The sequence below is a fragment of the Lycorma delicatula genome, chromosome 1 (genome assembly GCF_047948215.1).
Source record: "Lycorma delicatula isolate Av1 chromosome 1, ASM4794821v1, whole genome shotgun sequence".
In the NCBI taxonomy this organism is placed as follows: Eukaryota; Metazoa; Arthropoda; class Insecta; order Hemiptera; family Fulgoridae; genus Lycorma; species Lycorma delicatula.
In genome coordinates, this window is record NC_134455.1 from 80,748,376 (window position 1) to 80,767,356 (window position 18,981).

At 32.5% G+C, this 18,981-nt stretch overlaps 1 protein-coding gene across 1 annotated transcript; it reads right to left on the bottom strand.

Annotated features, from left to right (window-relative positions):
• Nucleotides 1-217: 217 nt before the first annotated feature.
• On the bottom strand, nt 218-17,619 carry LOC142318133 (uncharacterized). The gene is made up of 2 exons (XM_075354672.1): nt 17,443-17,619; nt 218-687 (listed from the first exon to the last, which is right to left on the bottom strand). The coding sequence occupies exons 1-2, from the start codon at nt 17,555-17,557 to the stop codon at nt 362-364; spliced, it is 441 nt and encodes a 146-aa protein (XP_075210787.1). The 5' UTR covers nt 17,558-17,619; the 3' UTR covers nt 218-361.
• Nucleotides 17,620-18,981: the final 1,362 nt, after the last annotated feature.

Sequence of the window (18,981 nt, forward strand, 5' to 3'; positions counted from 1 at the left end):
AGTAGAATTAAATAATATTTTTAAGTGTAAAAAAGTATTTTAAGTGGCTGCTAGTATCGTCACACCCGTGCAAATAAAATATGGTGTGTGTGCATGGTATGGTATGCTGTTTATTTTAGAATCATTGAATTAAATAAACAAAAAATTATATATTTAAATAAAATGATGAATACGTATTTTAAATTAATCTCTATCTTTTTATTTATTTATTTTTTAACTTGATAAAGTTTTACTGAAGGAAATAAAAAGTATTTGTAAAGTTTATATGTATTCAGTTTATCATTTCAGAAGTTCACAGTTTTAAATAATTTTATTCGAATTAACATCTTTTTTCCTGTTAGTTATTTTGCTAGTTAAAACTTTATTCTGGATAATGCATTGTGTAATATATATACTGGTTATATATATCACCACGATTTGATGGATTTTGATAATAAAAACCATCGTTTGATGGTTTATTCTTTTTTGGAGTACTAGTACCAGAACGACATTCCACTCTTGATGCAGTATTTGCATGTCCACATACATTTAATGAAGGTTCATATACAGTTCCTGGACCACAATCAAAGTGGTGAGGCATATTGTAAACACATCTGTAGAAAGAAGTGCAACTTTCAGGATCTTCATGAAATCCATCCTTTGGACACTGAAAATGTCTCTTTTTTCTAACATTTTGGCCATCAGAATCTGAAATACATTGAATTAATCATAAGTTAGTTAGGCGGAGAAAAAAATACATTTGGATTATTTATTAAAAATAAGCTATGCCATTCTTAATACTAAGTATCCCTAAGTATCTTATAAACTTGCTACAAGTGTAATGATAATATTAATTTACTCATCAGAAGAGGGTTTAAGAGTATTGGTTGATTTTATTAAAAAATTAAAATTAAAAATCATTTTAAAGAATTAATAATAATATCAAATTAGTGAGCTGAAAATTTCTGGAGGGCTGATTACATCACTAGAGAATGGGCCTAGTAGTTTATTAAACATGGTTTTTAAATAAAAAAATTAACATTGTATTATGCCTTTTAACTCCGATGAAGTACCAGTTTACTCTGCCCATTAGCATTCACAAGTTGAACTTAGATAAAAATATTTACTTAAAAGATGTACTTTGATTATGAAAAAAAATCAAAGTAAAATCAAAGAAATTTAAGCTCTCATATTGGGTTTTACATAAAATTAAAAATTATAATTTAAAAATCCTTTGTTTTAACATTGAGCTTTTTATTTTTATATTTTTTATCAAAAATATAAAAAAGTAAATATTTATTAAAACATCTCTAATACAATATTTATAGTGCACTAGAGGTCGTCAGCATATTGGGTACTGGCTCAATCTATCTTCAAAAGATTAAGCATTTTAAAGTAAAAATGACCAATTTGAACAATTACATCTGCCTCTGAACCTCATTTTTTTTAAATGTTTTCGAGTAACCACTTTTATAGCTTTATCAAACACTTCAGACTGTAATTTCTTTGATTTCTAAAGAATTCTTGTTAAATAAAACAACATATCAGTTACCATTCTCCAAATGAGAATGGTAACTCAAGAGCTTATCTTTCTTGTATAATACTCATATACTTGATATATTTGATAATACAAGTTCAAATTGTTTGTAATGTATTTTAGGGTAAAATATATAACTTTAAATAATCATGGCCTATAGTTGAATAGAGTTACAGTGGCTCTGCAATTTTTCTTAAGAATAGTTCTAACAGCTTTTTTTGAGTTTTATTTTCATTCATTATTTGGCCAATTATAGTAAATCACCTTAAATTATAGTAAAAATGAATGTAAATCACCTTGCTGTAGGCAGTTGAGCTGCTTGCATATTGACAGTAAAGTGTATCATCAGCATAAAAGACTAGCCTCTGCAACTTTTTTTCCCACCACACATTAAACTGCAGAACACTTTACAATATACACATACACTATTTCACAACTACATTACAACATTCTACACTATTTCTTCTTACACATACACTCGGTGATGTTGCAACACCTTACAAAGCACAACCATAACTCAAGGTGAGAACTGTCTTGTTGATGGGTAAATGGCTCTATGTAGTGAGTCTTGAACAATGTCCTCTGAGCATCTGGGCGAACCCAATTGTATTTAGCTCTAGCTCTAGTACCCATGCGCTCTGCTGGAGTGGTCCGTTATATCATTGGTAATCATGGGACCAAAATCACAAGCCTACAAGAAACTCCCATGATGGTTGGTGGTCTGTCTGAAAAAATCACCAAAACCAACCAATCCTGTGAAAAGGCCTCGATCAGCTTCGTCGACGAGTATATCAGTACTAGAGAAAATAAGGCGAACTGTGAAGCAACCCATTCACAGGTTAAAAACATTAGATTCGTTGTTATGCAAAATATTCAGGAAGGTGACTCCTTACACAAGGTCTCACTCTTCCTGGTCAACAAAGTAATAACGGGATCATGTGGCTCACCAAAGAACATCAAAAAATTAAGAGATGTATCGATATTGATTGGAACTCATAACAATGAACAGAGTATATGGGTGGTATAAACGTATGTACAATGTCCCACAAAAATTTAAATATCAGCCGGGGAGTAATTTTTTGCAGAGACCATATGGAGCTGGATGTAACGGAAAGAGCTGATGAGCTTTGAACCCAAGAAGTTGTAGATGTGAAATGTATATTGAAATGACAGAGCAAAATGGAAGAACCAACACCTTCTCTTATACTAATATTTAATCTCCCTGTACCACCAGAGAAGATTAAAGTGGGTTACCTGTCGGTTTGGGTATGGCCATTCATACCCAAACCGCGTCGATGTTTCAAATGCCAGGAATATGGTCACACTACAAAATTTTGCTCAAAAACAGAGATCTATGCTTGATGTGCAAAGGAAGGCCACAATGACACTAACTGCCATGCAGAAGAAAAATGTGCAAATTGCAATGGTTCACATACAGCCTTCTTTCGAGATTGTCAAAATTTTAATGAAGAAAAGGCAGTCCTCAGAATCTCCACCAAACAGAAGCTATTTTTTCCGACTGCACGCAGAGAATAGAGAAAAGCAATTAACTCACGGAATTTGGTTAAACCAGATGTATTTTTTGCCACTGCTACATCAAAATAATCTCCTACAAATTTAGTTGATCAGCAGTGCAGATCCTGCAATGAGCTAAAAAAACTTGTTTAGAAGTTAACTGATCAAGTCCCTTCATTTACAGCCACTATTTCAGAGCTGACGAAAATGAAAAGAACTCATTAGTCAGTTAGTGAATCCAGTCGTGGGGTCTCTCTGAAAGTCCCTGTCCCCAAAGTTTTACCCGTGCGAGCAGGAATTATTACAGCTGTTAATTCATCATGTGCTTCCAAGAAATGCATTTCTACAACAAGCTGCAATAACACTCAGAGGTTATTTCTGTGAAAGACACGACTGTCTAATAGACAGTAGAGAGAGAGAGAGTGGTGGAGTTGCTATTTTCATGCGGAATGAGGTGTCGGCTACAATGATACCACAAGCTACCCTCATTCCTGCTGTTGCTGTGAAGGTCTCTATCCCCTTCAAATTGCATATCTCCAATTTGTATCTCTCACCGAACTCTGAGTGCAATGCTCTAGAGATGTCAAATCTCCTCACGCAAATCCCATCGCCGTCGTTAATAGTAGGAGACTTCAATGCCCACCATATTTCCTGGAACTCATTTTTCTCTCCTCTCAAGGAAATATGATAAACAGAGTGAGTCAAGACTTGGACCTTTGTCTACTGAATGATGGGTCACACACATTCATGTCCTTATCATCTGGTACATTGTCCAACATCGACCTCTCCGTATGCTTGCTGAGTTTATTCCCTTGTCTTAATTGATCTGTTTGTGATGACTTTCACGGCAGTGATCACAGTCCTATTATTATTGCTTTTTATGTTGACCGCGAGGTGAGAAAAAGGCCACGGAAATGGATTGTTGAAAAGGCGGATTAGAATGGTTACCACAAAGCCTTTCCATCACAGTATGCCGGTGGTGCGGGCGTCCTTGATCAACTTTCCTCTTTTACGTCCGTGATACTTGAGAATGCTAATAGATATATACCACAAACATCGGGAAACGATGTTTGTCGTCCTTCCGTTCCTTGGTGGAATGATAATTTCCGTCGTTTAGCGAACGACGGCAGGCACTGCGTGAATTTAACCGCAGTCCTACAGAAGAACATTAAATTTGTACCGTAAGGCTAGAGCGGAATGTCTCGGGTATTCTTAGACGCTAAGAGGAAGTCATGGAGGAAATACGTGGACACCATCTCACACAATACTTGCACGTATACTGTGTAGAAAAAGATTCGTGGGTCACGAAAACAATCTATTTTTGGGGTTATTCATGAAGAACTCCTTTCATCATCTTCTGCAGTAGCAACTACCTTAACAAATTCTTTCCGCTCGGTGTCTCTTACATCATCACATAGTAACGAATTTCAGAGCTACAAGATACAAATGTAAGTATTATCACTGAACGTTGGTGATTCGGTCAGTGAATTAAATGCTCCATTCGCATTCAACGAGTGATCACGCGCACTTGACACGTTCCCTGGACCTGACAACATTCGTCTGGTTATGTTATCACACCTTCCTCATTCGGCGTTACAACAGCTATTGAACGTTTATAATTATGTATTCTCTGCACAAGTCTTTCCACCCGTCTGGTCAAAAGCCGTTGTCGTACCAGTACTTAAAACTGGTAATGACAAAGCAAGCCACCGCTCTATCTTCTTGACTAGCGTCTTATGCAAGGCAATGGAGAGGATTGTGAAGCGCAGACTTACGTGGTACTTGGAGAGGCATGGCCTTTTATCCCCAGAACAGTGTAGTTTCCGACAAGGACGATCCTCCACTGACCATTTAGTGTCATTGGAAACAGCTATTCATAACGCTTTCCTAGTATGCCAGCGCCTTGTTGCTATCTTCTTTGACATCAGAAAGGCGTTCGACACGGCCTGACGACGTGATATCCTAGACACCCTCAAAGAATGGGGAGTCAAGGGAAATATGCTTGCTTTTATTAGGGGTTTCTTAAATCTCCGTGTTCGTGTTAGAGATTCTCTTTCGGGTAGCGTCAACTTGGAGAGTGGAGTACCTCAAGGAAGTGTATTGACTGCCACCTCATTTTCTATAACCATCAATAGTATTACTAAATGTGTGCAGACGCCTGTTTCGTTTTCATTATTTGTCGTTGATTTTGCTATGTACGAGTATACTGCGTCCCATTCAACAGCCACAGCGGAGCGGAGAGACTACTACAGAACATTGTATCTCGCCTTGAAGCTTGGTCCAAGGTTACCGGCTTTACATTTTCACTTGAGAAAACAAAATGTGTAATCTTTTCTCGCTTGAATAAAGGGAACCCCTTTATTCCTCAAGCTTTCTCAATAGAGAGCTAATTGCTATCTCTCCTGATGTCAAATATTTAGGTTCATTTTTTGATAGCCGCCTTACGTGGGTCAGACACATCAAAAAATTAAAAATGAAACGTTCCAAACTTTTAGATATGCTTCGAGTCCTTAGCATTACTAATTGGGGTGCCGATCGGTCATGTATGTTGAGTTTTTATTATTCCTTAGTTCGTTCCCGTTTGGATTACGGTTGTGTCGCCTACTCTTCAGCGCGAAATACCGTGCTTAAAGTGCTGGATGCTGTACATCATGCTTTCCTTCGGCTTGTTACAGGTGCCTTTAGATCAAGCCCTGTCGTAAGCATCCTTGTTGACTTCGGTGAGCCGTCTCTTTGGGATAGACAGAACCTGGTTTTAGCATTTTATTTTACCCATCTTAAGGGACAGCAAAATCAACCGGCTTTATACTGCAGGTATTCGTACCTGCAGGCTTTTACTGCACCTTCTGAATGTTAACGCACCTTCTACTTTTCCGATGTATCCGTGTTCATATCCTCCGTGGAAAATCAACCTTATAAATTTTATGTTTCACCTCACGATATGCAATAAGAATCAACACCACCTATTTTCTTTCAGTAAATGTTTCACCATATTCTCTCCCAGACAAACCCGGACGCAGCAGTACACACGGATGAATAAAAACAGTACGATACCGTTGGATGCGCATTTATTGTTAATGGCCGAACCTATATGTTTGGTCTAGCCGGTATTACGAGTGTCTTTACTACTGAATTGTACGCTATAAATATGGTTTTGAATATCATTATACCCAAGGACGATCATATCCTTATATGTAGCGGCTCGAGTAATGCTCTCCAAGCCTTAGAAAATTTTTGTTCCAAACATCCTATCGTCACCGAAATTTACAACGCAATCGCCAAGTTTAACCATTGCAACGCACAAATGAGTTTCTGCTGGATCCCTAGCGACGTGGGATTCCGGGTAATGATCGTTCAGATTCCACAGCTAAAGACGTATGTAGTTAACCATCCTTCACTACCCGTGTTACTGCATCCGACTTTATTAGCTATGTAAAACTCACTCTTCGCGCAAAATGGCAGGATGACTGGATGGCAACAGTAGATAATAAAGTCCGACACATTAAAGGTTCTGTGTTGCCATAGGATTCCTCATATAGGAGAATTCGTCGTGATGAAGTGGTCCTCTGTCGATTGTGCGGATAGGTCACACGAGGGCTAATCACGGGTATCTGATGTCAGCAGTAAACACACTAGTATGTATGCCGCTTGACTGTGCACCACAACCTTGTGAATTGCCTGCGTTATGCGGCCTTACGTCGCAAACTTAAATTGCCCAGGAACATTCGTCGAATCCTGGGCAATGACAAAGAAGTTTTAGTCCGAGTGTTTTTATTTCTTCGACGTGTTGGTATTTTAGACACTATTTGAAGTATTTTTTTATTTTTCTATTTTCTTTTTATACTGAATTTCATTTAAAATGTTTATTTTTTCTGTTATCCGTGTTTATTGTTTTAGTTAAGTTTTTTATTTTGTATTTCATATTTTAAGTTTTAATTTTGTTTTTAAATTTTTGTGTATGTTTTACATTTTATATTTTTTGTTTTCCGGGCGATGATAACGTAGAAACTTTTCCCGCCCAAAAAAAAGAAAAAAAATCAGGATAAAAGATGGGCTAAGAGACACATACAAAAGGCAGATTATTCATTGTTACAAGAAATAAAATTAACTCAAGAATGGACTTATATGGGACACATAACTAAGTGGCCTCAACTCAGAAAGAAACCCATTAATGCTTACAAATTGTCTCCTACATCAAAGATAACTAAATAGTCACATTGCACTTCCTGTGATATGAGGATGGCTTTCAAAAAATTAAATCATGGAATATAAGTTCAAAGTTTTTGAATAAATTAAGAATATTCAGAACTTCATAATTTTTTTCTTTTTTTTGATTAGAAAGCATTTTCTTAACAATTATTTTGACATTAATTGATCATAATTATGAACTAATTTTACATGTGGTTGATATTATTAAGTCTAAGTACATGGAATATATTTTTTATTATTTCAGTATAGCTTGTATTTTTAATACCTATTTTTATCAGTATTGCTTTTAATACATATAAACACCTTCACAGAAAAACTTTAAAAATTTTGTATTGAGGAGATGGCGACTAATGCATGAACCATACAATGAAAAAGTGGTTTAATTATTTTGAACTATGTAGAATAAAAATTGAAAATAATAAAATTTTGTTCGTCAATGTTAGACTGACAACAATAATGTTGAAAAGCATATGTTATTATCAGGGAAAATTATGGCTAACCGCCTGTGAAATATCAACAGAAACGGTCGTAAAACTTAACAACACTTGATAATGACCAAAAATTGAGTATGTATTATAATACATGTTCAGTTATATACAATACATAATATTACGTATTATGACAAAATTTGTGCCACAGCTGCTAATCAAGAAATGAGAACATGTTGCTACCTGTTTGGAACTTCTAAAATAGTAAGATTACAGAAGTTTTTTTTTAAAAAGATCATTCATTACAAGTGATAAGACATGAGAGTACAGTTTTTACATGAATCTAAAACACAAGTACTGTAAACGTAGCAAAATTATCACCTAAACCAAGAAACAGCATAACCAAGTTAACCCAGTTTCAAGACCATGAGGATTGGTTCCCATGTTCCTGTTGTTCATATGGGGTTTGTCCTCAAGATTACACCATAAACAGAATTTGTGGAACCTTACAAACAATGAAAAGTGCTTGAAGTAGTGTAAGCAGTGCTGGAAATTATTTTGAAGGAGACAAGCCAGAATAACTTCTAAAATACAAAATAAATCTATTTTTTAAATAATTTTGGTTTCTAACAGGCTAGGCAGAAAGTGAAAACTGTATAGCAGGGTGGAAACTGGAGTTTATATAAAACAGATATCAGATACCATGTTTAATTTAATAGAAATGTTGATATTTGACAGTCCAGAACTGGGTGGATTAGTAGAAAAGCATTTCACCAGGTTAAATATCAAATGATGAACTAAAATAATTTAATATAATTTACAGGAGAAAATAGATTTTTTTTAGATGAAATAAAGTTATTTTAGAAAGCAGGTTTTTTTTTTAATAGTAAACTTTATTAAAAACCAAGAGAGAAAATGAAAGTTATTCTATGTAAATTGTTGAAAATGACCTCAAAAAACAATGCATTAAAAACTTTGTTTAAAAAAAAGAACATTCCAGAAAGAAAATGTAAAAATCTACTTAAAGAAAACAGTAAAAGAACAAAAAAATCACCAAAAGGTTTTTTGGAGAAAACCTAAGCAGAAACAAAAAGAAAAGGTATTTTAACTTTAAAATCATCAAAAAAACAAACTCAAAGAAAAAATCTAACAATACAGTTTGGTACTTTCCTGGCTTTGTTATTTATTCTTAAATAGTGGAAAAAATTATACATGAAAAAGTTAGCTAAGATTTTCTCTTGTGGGTGGGAGTAATTTACGATAAAGTTTTATTTAAAATTAACATTATATGTTTAAATAAACAAAACAAGTTTCAAAAGTTCAAAAAATTAGAATTTTTTTCTGCTCACTCACCTCCAAAATCACCTTCCAAGAAATTTTTTTGATTTTTCCATGTTTACTTTCTTAAAGAAGAAACCAAAAACAATCCAGTAAAAAAATATGTAAATAATAAAATGTTACCTAACATTTCTTTTTTGTGTGTGAGGGTGAATTATGATGAAATTTTATTATAGTATTATTACTAAAAGTTGATTATTTAAATTTTTTAATACTATACAAGTTTAAATAAACCAACAAAAGTTTTGAAAAATTCAAAAAAATGTTTTTTTAGTTTTGATCGACTCCCCCAGCCACAATATTGTCCCCGAAGTATTTCTTTGAGTCTCTTGCACTATTAATATATCTAGAAAAACATTTAAAAAATTTAGTTAAAAAATATGAAATAAATAAAAAAATATCATTTTTCAATTTTTGTGGGGGAATTTTGGAGTAATTTTTTTTAATGGTAAGATAAACATGGATGTATGTACTGAGTTTAATATAAAGTAGGGTTATGTTCACAAAATTTAGAGAATATTTACTTCCAAATACCCCTTCCATGGAGATATTGACCCCAAAAGTTTACCAACAAATTACCTCATATACAATTCTCTGTACAAAATTTAATCAAAATCAGTTTGTGGTTTAAGTTTCAAACATGCCAACCTATATACATACAAATATAAGTACATACCAGGGTGATGGTAAAGTCATGCAACCCAAATTTTTCTGCTTTGTAGGAATGACAGTTAAATTTGTAAAAGATATTTTAATTAGGACAGTTTTTTGTGTGACAGAATAGTGTGTGGCAGCACTGCTATATCACACTTCCAGGCAACAGTAGACAAGGCACCAGGAAATTTGTTTAGTCTGAGCAGCAATGTCTTTTACATAAAAACAATGTGTCTTTATTGTTGTGAGTGGCTGCAAATTGAAATCATATGCGAAGTGTCAAGAAGATTTTTTAGATGCTTTTCCAGATGTTAATGTGCCAAACAAATCCACTATGTGTCGTTTATTTAATCATTTTCGGAATACAGGTAGTGTGTATGACTGTAAGCGCACCAGCCGTCCAACTATTTTAACTAACGACAGTCTGCAGACAATGTAACGTACTGGGTTGGTCTAGTGGTGAACGCATGCATCTTCCCAAATCAGCTGATTTGGAAGTCGAGAGTTCCAGCATTCAAGTCCTACTAAAGCCAGTTAATTTTACACAGATTTGAATACTAGATTGTGGTGGATACCAGTGTTCTTTGGTGGTTGGGTTTCAATTAACTACACATCTCAGGAATGGTCAAACTGAGACTGTACAAGACTACACTTCATTTACACTCATACATATCATCCTCATTCACCCTCTGAAGTATTATCTGAAAGGTAATTACCGGAGGCTAAACAGGAAAAAGAAAGAAATCTGCAGACAATAAATAAAAAACACTTTCTTATTCTCCAAAAAAGTCTCTTTGAAAACTTTCTAATCAGAATGGGCTGTCTTACAAAAGTGTTCATAAGGCTACCAAAGTTCTAAAATTACATCCGTACCAGATTAACGAAGTCATCAGCTGCAAGAACCAGATATGCAGTATTGTTGGTGGTTTAGAAGTTTCATTCAAAATGAAACTTCTTTTCCAGACAAGGTTTTTTTCAGCAATGAAGCTTGGTTTCATCTTAGCGGATATGTTAATAGTCAAAATGACAGAATATGGTCTTCAGAGAACCCATATGTGTTCCATAAACAGCCATTACATTCGCAAAAAATTGGGGTGTTGAGTAGTGTCTCTGGTCTGAGAAGTCTCGGGACTATCTTTTTTCAGAGACCATCACAGCTGAATGGTATCAAGAATTAATCATGAAGTTTATAGCCTTGCTACATGCTGATGAACGAGATTACTGGCTGCAACAAGACAGAGCAACTGTACACACAGCGAACAGCAGTATGCAATTTCTTCAATGACCAGATAATTTCTGGTCATTGATTAATTTCTGGACCTGAGTCCTTCCAATTATTATTTGTAGGGCTTTTTGAAAGATAATGTGTACTCAAACAACCCTGCACTTGATGTACTTAAAATATTGAGAACTTCTTTATCAAATATCACTGCTGCTACACTGAAAAAGGTTGCGTATAATTTAAGAAAAAGCATTGATGCATGCATTGAAAATCATGGTGGACATTTCCAGCAATTATTATAAATTTATAAGTAATACTTTTGTAAATTAATAAAAAGGCTTTCTAAAAAAACAATTTGTTATCATTTGGGTTGCACGACTTTATGATCACCGTTACAAACAAATATTAACCCACTCTTTTTTTGTTCTTTGGAAACCTGGGTCATGAAACATCAAGAAATGCAAAAACTCCATTCCCCATTTTGACTGATTACCATGCTTTCCTTCTTGCAGCATAGCTCTAGAGCTGTGACGCCAGGAAAGTAAAAAAAAAAACATAAAACCCTTTACAGAAATGTAAGATAAAGAAGTATTTGTAGATTAAAAAGCCAAACTAACTTAAAAAAGGAAAATAAGACAACCTTAATATTAGGGGAGTAAGGGACTAACCTGGATTTGGTGGAATGCCTAACAATTATTTTTACTTTTGAAAATACTTCATTTAAAAGCTTGAAACTACATAAAAATATACTAATGATTTTTCTATAAGTTCTTTTTATTATGTAAAATTGTTTGAAAAATAAAATTTATTAGGATTTTCAAAATCATTTACTGGTCTTAATAATACAAAAATCTGATGAGGACCACATGACTTCCTTGAATACCTATTAAATTACATATACACATTTCTAAAAGTAGATAAAATATTATTTCACTAATAACTTCTAATATTGATTTCCATTTTTTTTCCTTTTATTGCTATTATTGAATTATTTTTTTTTTACAATCAGAGGTTAATAATTAATTATTAATAAATCGATATATTTAAATTAAAAAAAAGAAATGGAAATTAAATCTGATTCAAACCGATGTGCCTTCTTGCAGGATCCAAATATTTCATAATAAAATTTTTATTTGGCTATAACTATGTAACCAACAACCATTGAAAAGCTCTCAATGAAGACTTATTACTGTAGTTAAGAAACAGTCCCAAATCCAATTTCTTTTTGGATTTTGGGCTTTTATGGACACTTTTGGTCTAGTCGATTGCAATCAAAAGAGGAAGTGCACAACTAGATGTTAGAACAGTTCTGAATCCAAAATTTCAACATTCTATGGCTAATCATTTTTGAATTACGCGAGATACATATGCACGTACAGACATCATGTCGAAACTAGTCAAAATGGATTAGGAATAGCCAAAATGGATATTTCTGTTGAAATCTGAAAATCGAAATTTTTCACGATTACAAAATTACTTCCTTGCATGTACTACGAGGAAGTAAAAAGTCTCAAACTAGGCAGTTCTAAAAATATGAGTAGTAAATTCTTTAATTTATTTAATTTTTAGACATCATACAAATTTTATCTACAAAAGTATTTAAATTATGTTGAAGTCATCATATTTCTTATAAATAATATTCTTCAGATGATCATTACTTTTCTATGGCCATTTAGTTGATGCGTGGTTCACTCAGTTTCACCACCACAGGCATTCAACTAATTTCTAGCTGGATTCAATGTCTCAACTCCTGAATTGTTTAGTGATAGTACAGGAAATATTGAAAGTTTTTAAATATTTCTATGGGGAAATACACATGCTAAAAGATCAAGTGATCTGGCTGGCCAGCCACATTATGTTCCCATATCAGGAAATAACATTTTTAGGAAATAAGTTCTGCTAAACCACTTGAAAACTGATGTGGAATGTGGTGCATAGTCTCATGTTATTGAAAAAATGTTCCCTTATTCACTGGATGGCCATGAATTCAAACAGTATCTAACACTATAATGTAAAGAGTTCTTGTTACAGTCATAAACATTTTTCTATCACCTTTAATAACAAAAGGTCCAATTCCAAAGGAAGAGATTGTACATTACAAATTTTGGAACTGTGAAGTGATCTCTCATGAAGTGCTGTGATTTATGTGGAAAACCATTAACAGAAATTTTGTGTTGTAACAAAACCTGTTAAATTAAAATTAGCTCATCATGCATCATTACTAGTTTTTAGTTTTCATTAATCAATTATAAAAGCATGTACAGGTAGAAAGCTCATTTTGTATACTCTTGTCCAGAAGTGCATAACTAATTAAAGTTATCAACTGTAGAACTCTTTATGAAAATTTTAAATGACATGCTTACTAATTGAACATTCACTAAACTTCATAATGAACTAAAAAATAAAACTAGCATATTATATTACGGACTTCCTCAAGGCTTAGTGCTTCTTTATCATTTGTTAAATTTATACATGGGTGACAGCCAAGCACTATGTCTAGAAAAGACATGTACATTGGCTGCATTTCTCTTACCACTTTATGTAGGAATTTTACAGAGTGGAAGAATTGTATGGGAAAATCTGAAGACAATCACTAAGTACTATAATAAATGAATTTTATTAAAATATCTCAACTCTTCAGTTATTTCCATCTGAGTAACAACAAAGCTAATTGAAAATTAAAAGTTCTATTCGTAGGAAATTATGCATCATAAACCAACACTACAAGGTGGGTAAAAGTGATATAAACCAGTATATCATTCTTATGAACATGTTTTTGCTGGTGAATGTAACTACCTCAGTATCTATTGCAATCCATTGAAAAACACATATACTCTCCAACAACAAACTTGATCACAAAATAATATACGTGCACAGATTTATTTATGTCAGTATCTTGTTGTACCAAGATGGCACAAGAAACAGTGAATTTGAATTAACACTGTATACACAAAAAAATTAACTTCAAATTAAAACTTGTAGCTAAATATGATCACTGTAAACAATTATATATTTTTGTCCATACCATCATTAATTAATAAAAACACATTTTTAAATTAGAAAACTTTCAATAAGGGCTGCACTGGGGCTGGAATGCCATTCTAGTATTGCATTTTGGGAGAAATAAAAAATTGTCCTTTTACATAAAACTTTATTTAACTTAAAGTCTGGCCTATGCTTTATTTTAACAAAAAATATAACCTAAATTATAAAAATCAGATCACATGAAAACGGTCCTTGCTTTTGCATATCCACAGGAAAACGGCACAAATCAGCTGATTTCAAAGTTGAGAGTTCTAAGTTCAAATCCTAGTGAAGGCAGTTACTTTTATACAGATTTGAATACTAGATTGTGGATACCAGTGTTCTTTGGTGGTTGGGTTTCAATTAACCACACATCTCAGGAATGGTCAACCTGAGACTGTACAAGACTAAACTTCATTTGCATTCATATATATCATCCTCTGAAGTAATACCTTACGATAGTTCTTGAGGATAAACAGAAAAAGAGAAGCAAACGGCAACAAAATAGGTTACTAAAAATTTAATTAAAAAAAAATTAAACATTTGACATGAAAAAGGTAAACTTTGGTTCTTATCAATGTAAACATTGAAATGAATGTGCATTTTTCATAACATTGTTATGTAACCAACAGCTCATGGCTGTGAACCACATTCTTATAGTCTGCTTTAATATAAAACTAAATGATCTGGTACTGGAAAAGTTTCAAGTGCACTCCTCCCTACAAAAACAGACATTTTCATTCACCATGGCAATGACAACTCTTCAAACTATCCAGCCTTACATGCTTTTAGGTGTAAGATCAAGACACTACACAATGCACGCATTTCAGTTGAAAACCACATAGAAGAACTCAACTATAAAATCCCTACCATATACAAATATGTTACTACATAATTTTTGACATGTTCTATGCAAAATAAATAACAGAAATTAGCCAAAAATGTTTCCCATTAATATTTATAAACAGGATCAAAGAAAACAGCTAACATATTTAAAAATTCTGGATGTAATATGACCTTCAGAAAAGCAAACAAAACACAATCACCAAACAATCATAATGCTAGTGCAACATATAAACTGAACTACTGTGACTACACATTGTTCTACATCCTTCAAAAAGAATAAAGTTTTAAACATATAAAATAAACAATTAAAAGACCTCCATAACAACACAGAACATTTGCCAACCATCTTAGACATAAATCACAAATCCACTAAACCAACAAAAAAAGGACCACCTCATAATGCACTTGAATATTATGAAATATATAAATGTGTAACAATAATATACTGAATGAACATAATTTGTGTCTAACACCCTTTTAACCATATTAACAAAAACATAAGCTAACACCAGAGTGAGAAAAATATCACCAAAATATTTTGAAGTTATTAAAATGTTATATTCATTAAATCTGGTTAGTTTTTAAAGTTTATTGTATTTTTAATTTTACTTGTAAACTGGCGCAGCAGTATATATTAAAGGATGTCTAAAACCATACCATAAATAAATAAATTAGTGATTTGAAATTTTAATAGTGGTAGAAGTGTAGAACTTTTCATAAAATCTATTGAATGCTAGTTTTGATACCCCTAGTGATACAGAGCAATAGATGAATATAGATTATTTAACATTTTTATATTATAATTGTCAGCTATATTATTATTTTTATTACTAAAACTGTACCACAGAAGAAATGTTTTAATATTTTTCAGTGTTTTTTTTTTTTTTTTTTTTTGTTATATACGAGCTTGTTATATTTGTTGTTAAATCAGATTGTTTTTCTTTTACTTTAATACTGCTAGGCTGAAAAACTAATATATATTATTAGAATTCTTAGAAGTCTAGTGAATTAAAATGTTTTAGTTATCTTCTTTAATGTCACCAAAGATTGTATAAAAGCAATGTCAATTTTACAAGAACATCGATAAATTTTACATAAGTCAATAGAAATGTTATTCTACCTACAGTAAAATGTTGAATAGAAGAGGTTGAGCACAAGTGGCATTATATTCCTATAATTAACTCACTTGAAAGAGTCTCTAACTATTGAAAGTATGTTAAAAAAGATTTTATTAATATCAAATAAAGCTGTGATGAATGAGTCTGTACCAATTTCTACACAAACTTTTTTTTTAAATTGTTGAAAATGTTTAATACTCACTACTGCTTAATGTTTACTTATTTAATTTTAGTACTATTTAATGTTTTATTACTGCTATATTGGAATCACAGTAAAAAATATTCTTATTTTAATTTAAAATATACGTACACATATATATGACTTACAGTTTATCTATATTTATTTATTTTTTTTGTTTTCTATATGCAACATTTTCTCAGTAAAACAAATATGGGATTTTCATGATATTTAAGCTGTGAATATTTTGTCATAATCTGAACACACATCCTACATTTTTATAAAGTAATGCAATATTCTCAAAAAGTTGTGAATGTATTAGTGATAAAATCTTCTTCCTTCTTTTTTCCTGTTTAGCCTCCAGGATTACCGTTCAGGTATTACTTCAGAGGATGAATGAGGATGATATGTATAAGTTTAAATGAAGTGTAGTCTTTTACAGACTCTGTTCAACAATTTTAACCACACTGAGATTTGTGGTTAATTGAAACCCAACCACCAAAAAACACCGGTATCTGTATAAAAGTAACTATCTTTAATAGGACTTGAACACTGGAACTCTCAACTTACAAACCAGCTGATTTGGTAAGATGCGTTCACCACTAGACCAACCCTAGCCTAGACCTGGTGATAAAATCTATCTCACTTTAATGTCTATAGAACTTCAACTGAGATATTGGTCATAGAAAGCTTACAGGTGTGGTAGTAGTAAAGAAAAAATAAACACGCAAGTATTTATAAAGTAGAATAAGTTGATATTATAGAGAGATATGGACAAAATAACTGAAAAAGAAGAGAAATCTGATATCAAGCAAATAACGATAAAGTAAAGGTAATTAAGAGAATACTTTAAAAGAAAGCTGAATGATTTTACTTTTACTTGGAGAACAAAATATCACAAAACAAAAACTTTACAAAGAAAATTTATACTACAAAATGATAGTGAATGAAATATAATTGGTTTGAAAAGCAAAGGAAAAATAAATTTAGTAAAACATTAGAGAAAACACAACACATTAGTGCATAAAAAAAGAAATTCTGGAGTGTATTAATTGGAAAAATGAAATTCATCAAAATTTGTTTTAGACCTTTGTTTAAGCAATAACTTAATTGTCTTTTACAACTTTTGAAAGCATAATTTGCTCATAAATAAGATAAACAGAAATTATTATTGTTTGTTAATAAGATAATTAAAAAATAACTTTATAATAGTAAACATGACTTTACTGAGTGGGCCAGTTTAAAAAATGACTGACACTTGACTTTTCCTAGACCATAGTTTTATGTGAATAAATCATTGAGCATTCATTTACAGTAATGTGGATTTCCACAGAAGAATGCTCTAGGTCAAAGTAAAAAAATTATTTATTTTTCAAACTATTGCATTATCTTACCTTTGAATATAGAGTTATTCTTAGAATTTAAATCTTCAGTATTAATATATTTAACAGAACCAGCAATGGAAAATACTACAAAAATAAGAAACCAGCTGATTATGAAAGAGTTCATTGTGTTTCAAGTTCTACCCAATTGCAGTAATGCTGATGAAATAAAAAGCTATGCTTCCTTACTTTAATTTGAGAGAAGAAAGTTGATAAGAAATTGAGTAAATATATTTTTCCCTATTACGAGTAATATTACTATTTAGGACTTCCTACAATTTTTGATTATTATTATTATTACTATTTAACCACAAGATTGATTTGTGATAATTATAATCATTTATGACGTCTATTTTATTTCAATTAAACTAGAAACTTTTAAGCAAGCATTTTTCCTGAACACAATAAAAAAAAATTAATAATTTACTGTATGGAAACAACAGCTAATCCATATATACTGGTTTCATAGGACCAATCTTTATGAATAAAAATCTGCATAAGTCTATTTGATGAACAAATAAGAATTTAATTTCATTAATTAATAGCGTTTGTAACTTTCGACAGCTTCTTATCAATTATTCATGGATTGAGGAGAAAAGTTTTAAATTTTTGTTTAAATAAAATTACATCTATTCAATTTAATCGTTAATTATTTCTATATTTTTAAGATTATACTTTTTTTTTAACTGTGACCAGTGAAAAATATTTATAATGTTAAATCCTAGGAACCAGGTCCTTAGATGTACTATCCAAGATGTAACTAGGGATTAAAAAAATAATAAAGTTAAGATTATAGTTTTAATCTACGAGGATTATTTTTTTTCCAAGTCCAATCGGTTGCGAAATAAAAACTCGCGCAAAAATCGGATGAACCTTTGCGCATATGTGTTGCTCAGCGTCTCCAGTATGGCCTTCAATCACGCCGCGTCACTTCGTTTAGTTCTGAACACGCAGTTAGCACGTAAACATGTCTACAACAATAGCATCTCTCGGCAAGTGTGAAGTGCGTGCGGTAATTCGATTTCTTCAGGCTGAGGGGTGTAATGCAGCTGAAATTCATCGATGAATAAGTAATGTGTACGGTGAAACTTCAATGAGTGACAGCAAAGTGCGACAATGGTGCATGAACTTTAAAGCAGGACGTACATGATGCAAGCGGTCAGGGAAGGAAGCGATTGTCAACCGATGATCTCGTTGAGCGAGTGGATGAGGCAATTCGAGAAAATCGTCGGTTCACAATTTCTGTTATATTTCTGTAATATTGAGTGATTGCTTCCTGAAATTTCAAGCTCAGCTCTCTACACCATTGTGAGTGAGAGATTTCAGTACCGCAAACTGTGTGCGAGATGGGTTCCCAAGATGCTGTCCGACCATCACAAAACGGTGAGAATGGACGCCTCCCTAACGTTTCTCCAGCGCTATCACAGTGAAGGAGAAGATTTTTTGAACAAAATTGTCACAGGGACGAGACGTGGGTCCATTTCGATACTGAAGAAACAAAAGAACAATCCAAACAGTGGATGCATTCTTATTCTCCCAATAAACCAAAGA

Coding starts and splice junctions, on each gene's coding strand:
- LOC142318133 (XM_075354672.1), bottom strand. CDS start 17,557: ATGAACTCTTTCATAATCAGCTGGTTTCTTATTTTTGTAGTATTTTCC. Junction 688..17,442: donor GAATAACTCTATATTCAAAG/GTAAGATAATGC, acceptor AATGTATTTCAG/ATTCTGATGGCCAAAATGTT.